The 15083-nt window shown below is 39.0% G+C and overlaps 1 protein-coding gene across 6 annotated transcripts in view; it reads left to right on the forward strand.

The window, feature by feature from the left end:
* Kank (kank) overlaps nt 1-15083 on the forward strand; it is a 28768-nt gene that overhangs the window by 7666 nt on the left and 6019 nt on the right. For 2 of the 6 annotated variants that reach the window (XR_011418213.1, XM_017141914.3), the window contains exons 1-4: nt 3905-4170; nt 5980-6023; nt 9734-10002; nt 10495-10978. Coding sequence is in view for 5 of the 6 variants with exons in the window: in XM_017141914.3 (XP_016997403.2) it covers nt 4028-4170; nt 5980-6023; nt 9734-10002; nt 10495-10978 (940 nt within the window). In the remaining variant the exon portion in view is untranslated. Of the gene's footprint in view, nt 1-3904; nt 4171-5979; nt 6024-9079; nt 9162-9733; nt 10003-10494; nt 10979-13518; nt 13577-13899; nt 14030-15083 lie in introns of those variants that run through there. The other 4 variants (XM_017141916.3, XM_017141915.3, XM_017141921.3 and 1 more) reach the window with 4 other exon arrangements.

Consider the following 15083-nt stretch of genomic DNA (forward strand, 5'->3'; position numbering starts at 1 on the left):
CGCTGGTGCGGTCCGAAGTGATGATCGTCAAAGGCGATCACCTTTTCGCCTAACGATTACAAACGTTTGCAATTAACTCAAATACTATATTTACGGCCAGGCAGCATACCGCCCCCCGTGGACGACCCGATCTGCGATCGGTGATCGCCGTCATGGCTATAACATGCTATATCATAATTTACAACTTTGACGTCAGGCTCCGGCGCACGCGTTCACCGCAATTCTGTTTTCGATTATGCGCCTCATAGCTTTCGGCGGTCGTAAGACTTCATCTATGGACCCGAACCCCTTTGTAGCTCCCCCTGAAAAACTCCATCTCCGGCCTTGATGGCTTGCCCCTGGCGGCGTTTTGTATCTTGCGCTTGCATCTTGTATCTCTTGCTGCCGAGCGGCTGGCCACATGGGGAGGTTGCTGCAAAAATTTGTTAGCCTGTCGTAAACTGCACCAAATCGCATAAATTATAAACGCCAAACCCCGTTTATCGATATGCAAAAAAGTATCGCGTTTTTCTTTTCCTTTTTTTTTGTAGCGAAAGTGTCGATATGCCTTGAACCGAGAATGGTTTCTTCGTGCCTTGCGGCCAGCAATTTCTTTTAATTGATTTTCAACAGTCGTGTGAGTTTTTGTATTTTCCACCCCGTCTAGACAACGCCAACGCATGAGATGCGGCCCGGTTGACAGGTGTTGATTGAAATGACCCAAAAACACCGAGAAAGGAACAATGCCTTGAAGATGGAGACATGAGCTTCACACTTTTTGGGCTGTTTATAAACAGCTGGGAAAAACATTTCGGGAAAACAACTCAATCACATTAATGAGAGCCAGGGAAAATGAAATATCAAATGACTCGACGGGTCAAACTAAAATCTATTGAAAGCCCTCTAAGTGAAAATAAACTGACGAGCCCCTTTGTAATTTTATATCTTTTGTTAGAGCTTTTTGATGACCTGATAATGGGACAGGCGTTTAGAACTATTTCAATGGGAATATAAAATAAATTAAAAGATATGCCATTGGGGGATACAACTTATATTTGAGCGAATACCGTTATTTTTCTGTAAAATTCAACTGGCACAGGAAAACTATAATTACTTTTAATACACCAACAAGTCAGAACAACATCCATAAAAAGCAGCCACAAACGCCAACATTGTCAATGCTCGAATGCGGCTGTCTCCCTTTTCGAACTTTACTCTCGAAGTGAAATAAATATAAATAAACATATTGTCGACTCATACACATTGACAGGTCGACCGATAACGAGCACGAGCACGCACTTTTAGAAGACTTACATATAGTCATTACAATATGTCAAACTGCATGTCATGCAACTCTGTTGCTGTACGGCACTTTAGATCTATTTACCGACACTCAAGCATATATATGTATATATACATATTTAAGTTTTTAAAGGTGTTCAATGGATTTTCCCCCTATGAATCTAGTTTAAAATTGTATTTTTATAACAAACTATTTTATAAATGGAATTCATATTAATTAAATTAAAAAAATGCGAGCATATTAATACCCTGCGTTGATAAAGTTTTTAAAGTGGTATCTTAAATCTTGAAATTAATTTGAAGTTTGTTTGAGTTTGAATTGGAAGTGAATTAGATTTGCATTTCATTTGAATATTAGCTGAAAACGAAACTAAATGGAATTAATTTGTAATTTATTTATTTGAATTGAAATGGTTATCAAACTAAACACGTTTTTGGTATGAAATGGCGGAAAAATAATTAGTATACCATTTAAAGTCAATAATTTGGGATGACAAACGATTTCGCGAATAAAAAATATATTTTAATAGTTTATAATTGTATTCCTTATCCACTGTGACCATCGTGATCAATTGAATAGCTGCATCCATCCACCGCTGATGATCACTAATGCGCCTCTCATTCTCTAATCAAAATGTTTATAAACGTAATTAAATGTTTGCTCTGCGGACAACAACTATCAATTGTTCGTTATTTACACAATTGTCGCCTTATAGGGTAAGACATCGATGTCAAAGCCTATCAGCGGATCGTCTATTGAACCCCGAGTGGCCGAAGTAGCCGACAGAGTGCGAGTCCATGAAATGATCGTTTTATTTCATAATTAGTATTTCCCGCGAGCATTGATTTTGTAATTTATGTTAATTAGCCTGGCTTTTTTCTACGGAAATATGAATATTGTATAAGCTTTGCGGCAGTAATGAGCAGCGCGCTAACAAAATTTCGTGCCCTATGAGCTGGTCGAGAATTTCTACTAAAGTGTCGCGGCGTCTATGGGGTTTGTGTGTTTTCAACGCAAAACGTTAAGTGAGCCGGTTTCCGTTTCTGTCGAACTGTTATTTTTTGCTATTCATAAACAAGTTTAGTGTTTTGGCCAGTGGATTTCACGGCTTTTAATTATGCGTTAGTGGATTCTCTCATTGCTTTAATGGGGTAATAAATTGCTGCAATTATTTATGCGTCACACCCAATCGATTTCTAATGGCCGCAGGGTCTTTTCTCTGCCCACTCTTCCCACACAAAGGAATTTGTCTAGAAATAATAAAACATTTTTTCACAATTCCCAGGCTTTTGTGACCCGCTGTGAGTACAACTACTGGTTTTTTTTGGCAGTTCATTCTGAGCCAGGTTTTATGAATGATGAGGTAACGTCTAGGAAGTATGAAAAATTACAGAATTTCATGGATTACCCGTGTTACATTCATTAAAGTCGACGCATTCCGTTGTCAACTTAAATTAGTTAACCGGAATATCTTCCTGCTTAATGACCTGTCTTGTCCCAAAGATATCTCACTTGAGGTGTAGCAACTATATTTTCTAAATCAGCTTCTGTGGGACTTAATGATGCCTTCGGTGAAAGATCAAACAGCCAGGATAGGGCGACACCTTTCTAACTTCATCAATCATGGCAAATGCTTCCGCTACGAGAACTTTACATAGACCCCTCAGATACTAAGATACAAAAACTACACAGAAAGAAAGTTATCTCGATTACATTTTAGTAATTTTTTGGTGGAACAAATTCTTTTTTAGATTTAATGTCATTAACTACATTTTGAAATACATTACCAAATATTAATAATATAATGAATAAAATATCAGATTTCAAGATATCCTATATTTTAAAAGTATTGATTAATCCAAAGGTAATACTGAACCAAGAACTATAACTACTTAATTGATCATGACATAAACAAACATTTTTCTCAGTACAGGTGTAAGTTCGCTTATCGGGCGTCCACACAGATTGGGAATTGGACTTGGAATCGGCATCGGGTTGTTTGGGTGTCGGAGCGGACTCGTTACGAACTGGTTTTCGTGCTGCTAAGCAGTCACTTACTTATATTTATTAATTATCGTATCGATAGCTCTCTCGTTTGAGCCAAGCTTCGGGCTAAAAGCAAAAACAGTCTAACAACAAATGTATACTTGGCATTGTGTTAGGTTATTTAGTTTTTTTTTAGTTTTTTTTTGGGTGGTTCTCGGATTGGTTTGTCGGCAGCCAGCGTTCTTTAACGATCGTCGGCAAACAAAAACAAAGTCGACAACCAAAACAAATACAAAAGATACACAGAAACGCATACGCACACGAGGGCCAAACACACAGATACTCACATTTACAGAGCATAAAGTTCAGGCGGCGAACTCGTGAAGTTTTTCTCCCGGCGCATTCAGTTCGATTCGAGCGATTTTCGAGCGCGGAGCGTTTAACTCGCACAGAAAGAAATCCGAACGGAACACGACAAAAAGCCCCACAAAACGTGAAACTAAATCTAAAAAAATTACAAGCTCTCTGAGTCAGCCGAAAAATAACTAAAAGTGCAACGGCGATGAAAAGTGTTTCTCCAAATGCCACATTGTCGGGGCAAAGAGTTTTCGTCTGTCGCTTTCGGAGTTAATTAATTTTGGCATAGAATTTCCATTAGCTAAATATAAATAAGCCAAACCAAAGAGCCAAATGCTAATTAAATGCCATCGCAGAAAGCCCTCGAGTAAAGGCCATTAAGAAATCGCTTATGCAGTGGGTATGAGTAGTAGCAGTCGACCCAATAACGCCGGCGATATGATTCTCCACGACTCCGTAATCGGGGGCTACGATGAGTCAAAGTTTGCCGAAAAGATAACCCACCTGACGCCCACCGAACAGGAAGCCGTCAAGCGGTTCTGGAGGTAAAGATACCAGTAATGGATCTGCAGATCGATATCATCGCAATCCGAACGGAAAGGAAGTCTCGCCAAATTGTGCGGGTGTATTATATAGTGTTTATCGGATGTTGTTTTTTGAATGTGTATTTCTTATGGAGGTGTTAAAGGTGTGAACTTAAGTGCGAGTTTGTGTGGCATTGAGCTGAAATCAATAAATTAAGGTGTTTTCCAGACAAGTTGTAATAGATTTTTCAAACGCTTGTAGGATTTTGTTTGATTATAATATTTGTACTCTAATTTACTATTGGGTTTTTATTTCTAACTGACACTTATTGAAAGTTCCATAAATTTTTCTGCATAAAATGTCACAATTCAAGAGTGTTCCACAACCCATGAATCAATGTTTTCAAGCAAACCGAATCCAATTATAATAATTTCTAATTATGAAAACGGCCGGCGTAAACAAGGAAAAGCCGCAACAAATTGTGGCTAGACAAATCTAGAAGGCAGAACATAAAAACAACGAGTTTCGTGTATCATAATCATAAACACGCATATTAATTTGGTCCGCAGTCCAAAAATACGCGATGCCGCAACCGTTCCACATGAATGCAACTTTTTCGAGGGGGGAGTGGGTCCATGTCAGGCCTTTTCCATTCATGTAACATGCATAAAGCGAAACCGCATAAATCAGTTGACGCATAAATTTTCATTTTACATACATTTTCAAATCGTCCAAAAAGATGGAAACGTGAAAAATGACTCGAGAAATATGGCAGCAAATTGCCAGACGGCTTTCAACTTGACTCCTTCACAAATATTTATTTTATTTATAATGCCATTAAATCAGCAGTGCTGTTGTTTTGGCCAAAACATGACAGGCAATTAATTTGATAATGCACGAAGACCTAAGGCTTTTTTGGCTAATTGCATTGGGATAATTTAGGACGAGGGGTACGAGGACAGGCACTCAAATACCCATTGGGACCCAAAACAAATTATAAATAATTGCAGTTTCCGCTTCCACTAAAGTGGAAAAATGAAAAATGCAGCACGCATGTTACGTTTTCCAGGAAAGCCAAGGAAAATTGGAGTAGGGATCAGGGCGGCAAAGTTCACTAATGAGTTCTGGTGGGGAAGGTGATGGGGATGGGGCTGGACGAGAACCATTCCTCCGGTTGGCGGGGCAAATAGATTATACTGGATTTTGTGGCGCACGCACAAATATATTTCCAAAGATGTTTCCAAATACCAAACAAAGGGGGCGTCAACAAGAACTCAAAACGCTGACAGCTTGATATATTTTATTATAATTTCTTCCCTATAGCAAGTGTGATTTCTATCTTTATCTGTCGCTCTGTTTGTGTGTCTTCGGTATCTACGCATTTGTCGCATTCCGTGTTGATTGCACAGGAAGAAAAGTCTAGGACAATCACTTTTAGTATTAGAATAACCACTCTCTTACATAATTTTATTCTGGAAAATGATTAAAGATTTATAGAATACATTTTAATTAATAAAAACAGCTTGATTTTTAGGTATGGATATTAAGTTGTATATTTTTTTAATATTTTAATAAAGAAGACTTAAAAACAACAAAACACAATTTATTAAATAGGTGTATCATCTACATCACAATTTTTTTCCGTGCACTTGGTGCATTGATTTATTTTTAAATGATAGCAAAGACAAATACTGTTGTCGTGTTTTCTACCATTTCGCAAGAGACTTTCTTTGTTATTGTTTGTGCAGGCCCTGCAATCTTTCATTATATTGTTTTCTTTATTTGCCAATTTCCACTAACAAGAATTTCTTTGGTCCGATTCGTTTCAGGTCGCTGGTTTTGCGAAGTCAACGCGCCTTCATTGAGGAAAATGGTAAGTTAAAAAAACCCAGCGTGGGGGCCTGGGCCATAAAAGTAATACTGAAAACGTGTCTCAGGCCCACATGGCTGACATTCTACAACGGCAGCAGCAGCTTTGGCCACAAGATCGGATGTGGGTCAACCTAACGCCCCCGCTGAAATCCGCAAAGTGGGGCCAACACCCACAATTGTGTTGAGCCGTGTTAACAATACACTTAACTTGGCCGAAAAGGCAAATTTGTCACAGCGGCGCCGCAACGCACTTTTTCAACCCACTCTAATCCCATGAAATATTTTTTATTTCGACTCCTTTATGAAAATCAATTTTGGCAAGACCCACACTTCAGTCCTCCCCTTTCGGCCAAAAATGCAACTTTTAATTAAGCCAAACTGAGACCAAACTGGTTTGCGTATTAAACGCAAATATTTTCCTCGATACCAAATAATTCGGGCTTTTTTCCTCGGCCAATTTATGACAAGCGGATGTGAGTTGACAGTTTAGTTGGCGGTGGGCGTGGCAGGTTTTGATTTTTGACTTCAGCGTTAATTGAAGCAATTAAAATGGGCAACGTGTGCGTAAATGTCAGACAGCCCGCGATTTCAACTCATTAGCCACACACGAAGTGTTTACCATAATTTTGAAGAAACCTAAAAACGACAAAAGTTTATGACACGTTGAAAAATCATTAAAAACAAAAGGCCATAAACAACTGCAGCAACCGCAAGTAGCCGACTGAAAGGGACAACTTTAATTGGGTAATTAAAATGCAGTCATAAATAGGGCGAATCCCGTCTAGGGAGCACTTAAAAAAATTAAAGGGAACTCATGAGGTGTGGAGGAAAAGATGGAATCCATGAAGGAAATATGAGAACATTAAAGACCCGTTTTTTCAATGGCATTTTTTATTGACTTTTGAAAATATATAAAAAATTAATTTCAATAAATAAATCATCAGAACATTTAAAAAATATATATATGTTATCTGACAGTATTTAATAAACAATATATATATATTTATACAAAAAAAATAAAAAAGGGGGGTGGCTGGGTTGACATGGAACGTCCCATATATTCTTTTTAATGAGGATCATACTGTTTTAATTTGCTTTCTTCCTTACTTATTTTCCCATACTCTCGGGAGAGCAATACAAAATTTTGCGGAAATAATATTTTTTAGACTTTCTATACACATGTAAAAAAAATGCGATTTCTTTAATGGCTAATATATCAATTACTTACATTTAAGAGGCTTCTATTAGTTTTCTTAATTAAAAATTATAGTTATTTCTTCAAGAACGGAGTCTCTTGATTATGGCTAATATACCCATTATTCACTTACTTTATTTTTGGCTCTGTCTTTTTTTTGGTCGCCTGTCAAGTGAGTTGGGGCATGCAATTAGATCGAACAGCATTGCACGTGTTTTGCATAATTCAATTTTTGCGCTTTACGGTAATTCGTGGCTGTGGTCGCAGCAGCTCTTGCACCGTTAGCTTCATTAGCCCCGGCAGCTGCAACTGCAAATGCCGCCTACCTCAGATAAGCCCCCATATGAGCAAATTGCGCACATGTCAGTTGGGCAACCAGTTTGGATTTGGTGTTCCAATACCCTTGGCTAAAGGGTATATCAGGACTTCAGAGAAATTTGCAAGTTGAATAACAACTTTGGAATTCTTTAATTTATAAGTATAAAGCAGCGGTCGGCACACAATATATTTTATGTTTGCGAGAGTAATTCACACGGTGCAGCTCACTGGCGTGAGAGGCAGAGGATGGGCAGAACAATTCCTTATGCTCCCTTAATAGGACGCTGCCGACCACTGGTATTAAGTGCCTGTAGGGTATGTCAACTTCGATATTAATCCTTGAATTTGGGTTTCTTTCCCATTTCATTCACATGTCGAGTTCATTTTGTATGCTGGACAGCATCTGCATCATTCACCAATACGCCTACGCCGAAAATGTAGTCATTACAAGAGGGGTCTGATCAACATGGGAACGATCATGATAATGATGATTGGGACATGGGACAGGGGACATGTGGACACGGACCCGGCGAGCATGATCGTAATTCAACTGTTGTGATCGAGCTGGGTTAATTTCTTAATTTTTATGTGAGTCGGGTGCGACAATGCGATTTATGTGACTGTATGTAGGCGCCCTTATAAGGTTGGCAGATTGTCGGCCAAATGAAGTTGTAAACTTGCCGCATACAGATTGTCTTAGCCAATTCTCAGAAGTAATTTAGTTTGGCCATTTTATGAGAAAGTTATAATGATTATACTGATTAATGGTTACAAGATTCCAATCAGTTATTAAACTTTTCATGTTAACAACATATTTTTAAATTTTTTTATTGGAAAGCAAAATGTTTTCCATTTTAGACAAGCAGACAGTATTTAATACCCCACAATTAGGGGACATTTATGGAGCCACATTCCTTGTCCGCCCACAAGATCCAAAAAATATAGAAGCCGCGCCAAATTTGAATAGTTTGTGTGATTATATGATTAAGAGTGTTCGATTGTGGGTGGGTGTGTGTGATTCGGCCGATGATAATTAAGCCGGCGAACGGATTTGGCCGTGGCCATGGAGCCGCCTGCTAATTACGGCCACTCGAGCTCATCAATATGCGACCTCTTGAAACGGTCCAACACGTATAAGCCGCTCGTTCAACACTTTCACAATCTAGACACGCCCACGTCCTAAACGACGCGTTTTTCCACCCACGCCGATGCTTTTATTTTCATGAATGAAAAGTGAAAAGTATCTTTTGCACTTTTAAATCCGAACCGCTTTCGGTTCGCCAACAGATGGCGACGGAATAGAGCTTTATACTTGGCGACTTGATAAGCGTGGCTAAATGCTCCGATATCTTATCGCGTTTAATTTGCTGCATGATGAACCAAGTGAGAATTTGATTCGTTGGCCGGTCAGTTTGTTGAAGGCTTTTCCGAGGAGTGGAGCGTTTGATTTTCCGAATTCATTCATTGCTTACAAGCACAGTACTATCGAAGAATCGGAGGTCAGCCGAAGAGCTGAAGGAATTTCAAATGTTTTAAGTGCAAACTCGAGTAACCATAAAATGATTTGGATTCTATTTTGGCTAGCGGTTTTGTGGCTCTGGTACGGGGCAAAAATTCCGCAAGAAAGTGAGTTCAAAGCAGGCATAATAAATAAATAAAATAAAAATCAAACAAACTATGGCGGTGTTTGCTTTTAGCCTTTGTATTCGTCTGAGAAAACTCTGTGCTGACTATTAAACCCCATTACTTGGATCATTATTTAATTATTATTTTCCTCGATTACAAAATCGTTTACGCCAATGCCAAAGCAAATAACTCAAATTGCTTCGTTAAAAATGATTCACCCAGTAAAAAGTGGTTTATCTAAATTAACCGAAATTAGTTATTATAAGGCGCAATTAAGCATAAATAAGGCACGAATTTATCTCGCGGATACAGACGGTCATTCCGAGAACTGCGCCTCTGTACCTGCTGCTCGGATTACCAAATCCAAAACGTGTTTGATGGAGGGCAGGTGTGGCCTCCTCCGTCTGCGCTGCACAGACGCAGAAAAATATACCTTTTTTGTGGTTCGACGCTGGTCAATACCAAGAATCGAACGCTGACGTGACCTTGGTAGTGACATTAAGATATACCGCGTCTGCCTTTAGATATCCCCGAGATTCTTATTTTTATTATGTTTGCTTTTCATCTTGCAGCTCGTCCAGCCCCTTCCTCCGCCAACACCGCTCCTGCGGGCATGAGTCGATCCGTGCGCAGCTGCAACTGCTGTCCCTATGGCTACCACATCGACCTGGACTTTGTGCGCTACTGCGAGGCTCTGGCCCACGAGAAGCCCAGCGAGGAGGAGCAGCGACGGCGGGACCGGAGGAGATCGCGAAAGTCCATGGAGTTCATGCTGGGATTCGAGAGCCTCTTTGGCGGCGACTGGCAGGCGGAGTCTCGGGTCCAGGGAAAGCTGAGCGAGGTAGGTTCTCCACCGGGTATTGATTAAAATATTTGATTTAAAAAAGGTTATCATTGTATTTGTAATCCTTTTTACTTAAGAGGCATTCCCTTTTCTAACATTAAAGGACGAACAATCTTTTAATTTAATTTTAAACTTAGACCATCAGATGAATAGATAATGTATGGTCCTTTATAGGTAAATCATAAAGCTGTAAAAGTTAATCCTTTTAAAATATCTAAATCTATATGGCAACAATTTTAAAATATTACAAAAGACAACTTTTAAAACTTAATGCTATTGAATATCAATTAAGATTTAGAATACAAATTTTTAGAAATACACAACTTCGAATTTTCGTGCGCTCGATAACATTTCAAAAATTTCAAAGAAAAAATGTAATTTGCTGATGGCTATTTTCATCACTGCCAATGGGTGGTCTTTGGCTTTTATCTCCAAACTCCCGGAACTGCACGTGCAATTAACTTGTCACCTTTTCCATTTCGCATGCAGGCCTCACATGAAAGCGAACCGGATTCGCCACGCCCCATTGGAGGGGCGTTGAATATGTCGCAGTCGTACAACACGACGCCGTGCTACCGACCGCGCTCGTCGTCCGTGCCGCGCTTCACCTACGGCAGCATACCGCCCCGATCTGAATCGCCCTTCGGAACCGCCTCCTCCACCTGCTCCTCCCTTCGCGGCGGCGTGGAGAGCGATGCGGGGCTATACCATCAGCGCCATCGGCCGGCCATCAGTCCCCCGGAGACGAGGGCCTTCCTCCACGAGGCGCTCGACGAGGTGTGCAGCGACTTCGAGCGGACGCTGGAGCGGACCTCGGTGAAGAGGCGCAAGACGCCCTACGGCGGCTCCCTGTCCATGGATCGGAACAACAACAAACTGAGCCTGAGCCTCAGCAATGGTCATGCCGCATTGAAGGAGTCCAAGAGTCATCGTCTGGGCCACAGCACGTGGGATCGGTACTTTGATGTGGCAGGTGAGTGGGCGTCAGAACGATCTCCAAAAATAGCAGGCCAGAAAAAGCTCAATTTATTAGTTTCTTGTTTTGCACTTAGAAAAAATATATGATCGATACTAAAACTATTTTAGTTGATAAACCAGTTTGAAGAATAATTTTCAAAAATTGTAGGTTTAAATCTTATATAAAATTTAGGACTGTTTTACTAAAAATTTACCTTGTGATATTACATTAAAAATCTATAGTAAAATTTTGGTTCTGTGTGGGGAAGATGATTCATAGAGCCAAGTGAGACACGCCTTTGGCAGATACTTTTGCTTTCTTTTCGTAGCAATTAGCGCTGCTGCGCACATGTGACATTTTTACGCACGAAAGTGTGAAAAATGTTTCAAGACTCTTAGAAGGGAATAGAAAAACCACACAGTGGAATGGAAAGTGAAGGCAAAAGTAATAAACTTGTTAAAGTAGAGGAGGTTTTTTTCCACAAATTTTAAGTGCCAAACCATTAGTAAAGATCAAGTTCGAAATTAATATGTAAACCTTAGCATTTGTTACCAATTTTTGTTCGCTTTTATGACTGCAGCATCCCATGGTTCCCATGAAGTTGTCACTTCTGCAGCTGTGCTCTCAGATCAAAGAATATTTCAACATCTATAAAGTTTTAAACAAAATAGAAAAAGCAAACAAATCAAAATATAGTTCACTGCTGGCAACTCCAAAGATATAGATACAGATACCAAGGCGCATGCAAATGCAAATGCAGATACAGATACGGTTGCTTTGCATCTTTGGCATTTGAAACTCAATTGGGTGCTTGCAACTTGCGGCATGGGGCAACTTCAAGGCAATTTTCGAGGCGTTCGTATCTCAAATCAATTTGAAATGCGCATTTGGCGCTCAATTTGCATGCAAATTTTGCTCCAGCTCGTTTTTCTCGTATTTGTTGATGCCATAAATTTGCCATAAAGTGTGCAAAAAATCAATGCAAATAAACAAATCAAATTGTCGCGTTTCGTTGTTTTTTCGTTTGTCCAGAGGACATGGCGCAAAGAGTTGTCATTGATTAATGTGTAAAAAATGGTTGCAGTGCCTTGGTAATTGCCAAAGTACAGGCCATTAATAAATGGCTTTCAAATTGAATTGAACATGGGCAAAAGACAAACCGGTGCCAAAAAAACGTCAGAGCCCAGAAAACATTTCTAACAATAGATGAATGCCAAAAAGCGTGTAAAACCAGAAAACAGGAACCTTGAGCATTTCACCGCCAAAAAAATAGTACATTGTATAGTTGTATTTAAAATATTTTTAATTTTATTTTTAATTCTGATTTGAAAACAAGAAAACACATTTTACAGATTTGTATTTTAAAAAATTTAAAAAAAAGTCTCAGCCATTTAAAAAGTCTTTCTGCGTATTTTCCCCAGAAACTACTAACTGCTTGCCCAACCCTTAGCATAAATCAAAAAAATAAATCGTAAATCAGCTAATGGAAAGGTTATTTATAGATTTCAATTTGCTGGCATTTTAAATATCAATCAAACTATTTTTTTTCAATAATTAATTGCCAAAGATAAGATATTAGATATTTCAAGGGGCGAAGTTTGTTAAAAAATTGATGATGATTTATTCAAAACTAGCCTCTTTCTTCTTTTTTGGCCTTGACTCAGAAACCACAGGCAAACAGTGAATGCGAATTGGCGTGCAAATAGACAATAAAAAATCAATATTATTTGCCTATCAAATGGCCCATTGAATATAAACAAGCCCAAGGGTTTCTCTCTCTTGTTCAGATCCGCTCTTTTTTTTTTGCCCACGTCTCTGGAATTATCACTATCAGCTTGTGTTAATAATTGTGCATTCAGCTTATCAGCACAAACACAGCAAAATGTTGCCTACTTCTCTAGTTTGTTTTTTATTTCGGTTATTTAATTTGTATTTGCTGAGCGCTATCGCTTCGCTCTTTGGGCTCTCAGGAAATTGGCTTCTATTTTATTTCGTTGTTAGTACTATAGACATAACATTATTTTTTTCGCTCGCCTTTCGCACAAGAGTTGTGTTAAATAATAACACAAAAATCTCTACTGCTAAATGGTTGTTTGTCGCTCTTCACGCTGTTTTTGCCGCCGTTGATGATGGTCGAATGAACGAAAAAAATCTGAGAGCAGTTTGTCGGCGACTTTCGAACGAATAGCATAAAAATGCGTCTGTGTAGCTGCGAAATAAAATACTTAAAATAATTATACGAAATGCCTTAAACGAAATCCACTAATCAAAACGAGACGTGTAATTGTAGTACAACGAATAAGCAACAACTAAATTTAATGCGAAAAACATGATAGTATGTGACAATAATTTCGACAGCAGCAAACATAAAAGCGGTTCGACAACGATTAAATTAAAGAAAGCAAACAACGATAAAAAATAAATATATATAAATTAACACGTGTAAAAAATCAACCGAATTAAAAATACATATAAATTTATCAACATCTCATAAACTATCAAGAAAACATAAAATCATCTCAAAAATAAAGAACATAAATTTTAAGATAAATTCGAATATATTTTAAAAAATGCCAATGATTCTACGAAAACTAAAATATGAACTTCTACGAAGTGAGTTTTGTGAACTAAGTGTGCATGTTTCTTTGGCCGCCACTGTGACGCAGATAACGTCTGATGAGCTGTCGCTTTGATCTGGCAAATCAAATAATTCAATATTGCTTATAGCCAAGCGTTTTAATTAGCACCGGCTAAGATAAGAGCAAACAAAACAATTATATTGAAGAATCTAATAAATTTTTTGCTACGCTTTGGCTTTGCGAATGCCAGACAAACCAAGTGCAATGTCTGCTGCCTTGGCCCATAAACGCTGCCAAGTGCAATGCTGTGCCTTTCTAACCATCTAAACTGAATAAATCAATAATAGCAAATAACAAAAAAGCGGAGCAGAAATGTTTTCAACATCAGAGGATGCCCTGCCGCAGAGACGAAAGCGTGTGGCCAAGAGGAGTTTAAAACTGAAGCCGGACAGCAAGCCAAACTCGCCGAAGAGCTGGTGGAGCGACTGTAGGTTCATTAGCTTAAGGAGACGCTCATTTGGGGCGAACTCTTCACCGTTTTTGACTTTGTTCTTTGCTAATTAGTTGGGCCATAAAAACTGATTAATTATGGCCCGGTCAATGCTACCCAGCGTCACGCGCAGCCCCTCCCTCTCGACCACCGCCCCCCATTTTGCCTTGACCAAAGACGTTCAGCCAATTTGGCACCGCTAAGAAAAAAACATTCTGAGAAAAATATATCAAAAATGTAAAGGGTGTCTCAGAAATTTTTCAGTTAACATAAATGTACCGTAATTAACATTTGTTTGGCAGATAGCATGTCCACACTGATATTGATATGATATTTAATGTGCATGGTCACACTGATCTTGATCAGTACCCTTTTCATCTTCTACCGATATTAGTTAAGGGCAGCGGTCGGCTGCGTCCTATTAAGTGAGCATAGCGTTTTCTTCTGCCCAGCCGCTGCTCGCTCACGTACACTGTAGAACAGCGGTCTGCACACACACATCGATGAGCTGCCCAGTGCAAATTACTCACACAAATATAAAACAAAATGTCAACGTATGTGTGTGCCGACCGCTGGTTTAGGGGTTACTAAAATAATACTGCAATGTTCTAGAAATTTTCTTTCAGTGGTTTAGCTTTAAAATAAAAAACACCCCTTTAGCCGAAAAGTTCGTTGAACAAAGATATTAAGTAACAGCAATACAGAGAACGGTAAATAAGATGAGAAAAACAAAAAATTCTTGGCAAAGGCTGACAAGGCGAGATGAGTAACAAATTGTTGTTGGTGGGGTGCACAGTGCGTATGAGGAATATTGGACAAATGCAGGGACGGAAATAGAAGCTTCATCTATCAGCTGGTCATAAATTTCTCTATTTGCTCTCTTGTATGAGTCTGCACGTTTTGCGTGTGACAAGTAAAATACGTCAAAACAACCTTGCCTCTTATGTAAATAAAAGGTAATATAAATACATATACCCGTATGTATGCCAGGGCGATAAACAAAAACTAATATTGAATAATACCCCGAGTCTCTTATCATGCGACAAATTTT

The sequence above is a fragment of the Drosophila takahashii genome, chromosome 2R, assembly GCF_030179915.1.
Source record: "Drosophila takahashii strain IR98-3 E-12201 chromosome 2R, DtakHiC1v2, whole genome shotgun sequence".
NCBI lineage: Eukaryota > Metazoa > Arthropoda > Insecta > Diptera > Drosophilidae > Drosophila > Drosophila takahashii.